At 36.5% G+C, this 3,111-nt stretch overlaps 1 protein-coding gene across 1 annotated transcript; it reads right to left on the reverse strand.

The window, feature by feature from the left end:
- Positions 1 to 431: 431 nt before the first annotated feature.
- LOC145070213 (E3 ubiquitin-protein ligase RHA2A-like) lies at positions 432 to 1,488 on the reverse strand. Its single transcript, XM_079017151.1, has one exon. It carries the CDS (start codon positions 1,462 to 1,464, stop codon positions 856 to 858), a length of 609 nt encoding a protein of 202 aa, XP_078873277.1. The 5' UTR covers positions 1,465 to 1,488; the 3' UTR covers positions 432 to 855.
- Positions 1,489 to 3,111: the final 1,623 nt, after the last annotated feature.

Consider the following 3,111-nt stretch of genomic DNA (forward strand, 5'->3'; position numbering starts at 1 on the left):
TCGAGTCTAAAAAACTTACTTTTATTTATCAGTTTTAGCTTTAAATTCTGAGGAAAAATAGTATTCCGTGAGTTATATTAGACCTCACGACTCACGAGTGTCTAAATAATAATCAATATGTCGACTTCTTTTCATGAAAATACTTATTTTGCGAAATATTATGATGGAGGCCACTAAAAACAATTTTACTAGAAATCTTGTCGCTTATTATAAATATTAAAAATGTAATGTTTTTTATAAGTTTAATAAGTAAAGATTTCCAATTTATGGCATTTTTTGTGATTAATCCCTACCTTTTTTTTATATAATAAGCATCTTTAATGGAACTTTTTGTTAATTTTCTTTCGCTTATTATTTATTAAATAATTTTAAAATTTTATTATTTCAATATTAACATTACAAACACTGAACAGTTAAATTGCAGTAAACGATTTGAAGATGAAAAAGAGAAACTCTTTTATAACATTACATTTGAGAAGATCAGAAGAAAGAAACATTTGGAACAGTGAAACAAGAAACCACAGCCAAAAATCCCTTTTCGAAACATAGAAAGAAAGAAAGAAAAACCCTAAAAAGATGTCAAATGTCAAAAATTGTCATCAACCCTTTCCAAAGAAAAAACCCTGCATTAAGGCGTTAAAAAAGACCTCTGGAACAGGTAAAAACATGGCGGAGACCTTTTTTCTAGAGCAGTAATTACCAAATCCAGACTAACGGACAACTATTCATGCGTCAAGTACCTGTCACTACAGCATTACCTCTGAAAATTTGACTATTTCTGCTCACGAGTACCTTATCAATTATCAATATCATCACAGATTCATCATTCAAGTATGTATATCTAGCTTCAATTCATCATCTAAAGGAGAACCAATCAACGACATCATCCGTCACACGGCGGCGTGTAATGGCCACGCGCTCATCAGAAACCAACGGCGACCTACAAAGCGGACAATTGAAGTTGAGATGATCAAGCCATCCGTCAAAACACTCCTTATGGAAGACGTGATGGCAGTCTAGCTTCCGGACTTGTTCACCGTCGGTGAGGCGGTTCAAACACACGACACATTCTGAAGAGGCCGGATCCGGTCGAGGGTCTGAACACAAGCTGTATTTGTAAGAGAAAACACGGTTTAGGTTGAGCTGATCGGCGAGGAGGATAAGTCCGGCTAAACCAGAGCCAACGGCGTCGAACAGCATAGCGTCGTCGACCTCATCGGATCGGTAGCGAGAGATTCCTAATGAGTGGAGGAAGGTGAAAACGAGTGAGCGGATGTAACAAACGCCGTTGGCGATGACGGCTAGTAGGAAAATTGGTAGGGAATCGGAGGAAACATCGGTAAGTTGGTTCTGTAAACCCATTGATAAAAAGTGAGAATTCACAGAGAGATTTGAATTTGATTTGAGAGAAGGGGGAGAGAAAAGAGAAAGAGATTGAAGGTTAACGTGGAGGGATGAAAGCATAGACAGGCGGCGTGTGGTGGTTAAATACGCCTCGTTGTTGAAATGAAACAGAAGAAATGTGAAATAAAAATTAAAAATATAAAATAAATAAAAACAAAACCTAAAGAATGGGAGCCGGAGACTCTTCGCAGTCGGTCATGGGGCCTAGGCATGTGACGCGTGGGTCCGCTTCTTTGACGTCTCTTTTCAATTCTTGATTTCTTTCCCAAGCTTCGAATTCATTATTATAAACAAATTTACATAAATGCTCCCTATAATTTTTTAATTTGTATGATCGTTCAAACTTTTTAAGGTCTTTGTTATTTCAAAATTTTACCAGGTTAGTAAAATGATTATTATCAATTTTTGACAAAATTGCAAAAATGGTTCATGTGGTATGCAAATTTTTGGGTTTTTAGTCCAAATCATGACTTTTTTGGATTGATGGTCTTTTTGAGCTAGTTTCTTTGCGTTTTTGGTCCCTCAGTAAACTGAAAAGACTATTATGCCCTTCTGATATATTTTTTTTTAATGATTTTTCTATTTAATTTAAATGAAAAATAAAATAATTATCTAATTTGGGGTCTACCTCTCTCTCTCTCTCTCTCTCTCTCTCTCTTGTAAAAAAGCACTATAGATATGTACAAACATGTTAATGTCCCTGTGACCTCCTAATACCCCAACCCCAAATTTGAGAACCCTAAGAAAAGTAGAAAAGAACGATCGATCATTCGATCTTTAAGCTTCTTACTCCAGGAACCGAAGTTCCACTCGTTGCTGATGAATTTCTTCTTCTTCACCCATCAAACGAGCCATGTGATGAATTTTTTCTTCTTCACCCATCAAACTACTATTATGAAATTCCCTAAGTGATCTGAAAGTTGCATTACCCATCCTCTGTTTGAATCTCTGACTAATTGACTTCTAGCCTTCCAAACCCCAAAAAAATCCAGAACCAGTCAAAACTTTCAAAGTGTATACTGAGAGAAATAATAGATCTGCTCATCCCCTCATCTTTTTTGCAATCGATGCAGAACCTGGTGGCAACAAGTCTAAAAAAACGAATCAAGAACAAGGTAATGGAGGTGGGTATGTAAAGAAGATGATGCCTGGTGGTGTAAGGTTTGTAGAAACGATGGAGGTTGATACAGGAGGGTAATTGAGGTGATGGTTGGTGCGTAGATGGAGACGGGTTTGCAAATTTATGGGTTTGTAAACTGGGAACCAAAACTCCGATTGTGTGGTGTATGTATATGCGTATGTAAGGAGAAAATGGGTAATAGATGAGTTGGGTTTGGATTTTTGAAGAAGATGAAGGTGTTGAAGAATTTGAGTTGCAGGTTAGATTTGAAGTTTAAGTTGTTGGTTTTGATTTAAGGTTAGAATTAGATTTCAACAATGGTGGTCAAAGGGTGGAAGTAGACGGTGGTCAAAGGGTGGCGGTGGTGGCGGATGGTGGTCAAAGGGTGGTGGTTATAGAAGATATTCTTAAGTTCATGAATATGTTCTTGAGTGTTCTTAAGATTATGAAGATGTGTTCTTAATATTATGAAGGTGTTCTTGGGTGTTGGGAGAGAGAGAGAGACAAATAGAGAGAGGAAGAGAGAGAGAGAGGTGGGTCCTATATTATTTTTTAATTGTTAAAATAAATAAATAAATATTATATTT

This window comes from Lactuca serriola, chromosome 8 (genome assembly GCF_051521515.1).
Source record: "Lactuca serriola cultivar US96UC23 chromosome 8, Lser_US96UC23_V15, whole genome shotgun sequence".
NCBI classification, from domain to species: domain Eukaryota; kingdom Viridiplantae; phylum Streptophyta; class Magnoliopsida; order Asterales; family Asteraceae; genus Lactuca; species Lactuca serriola.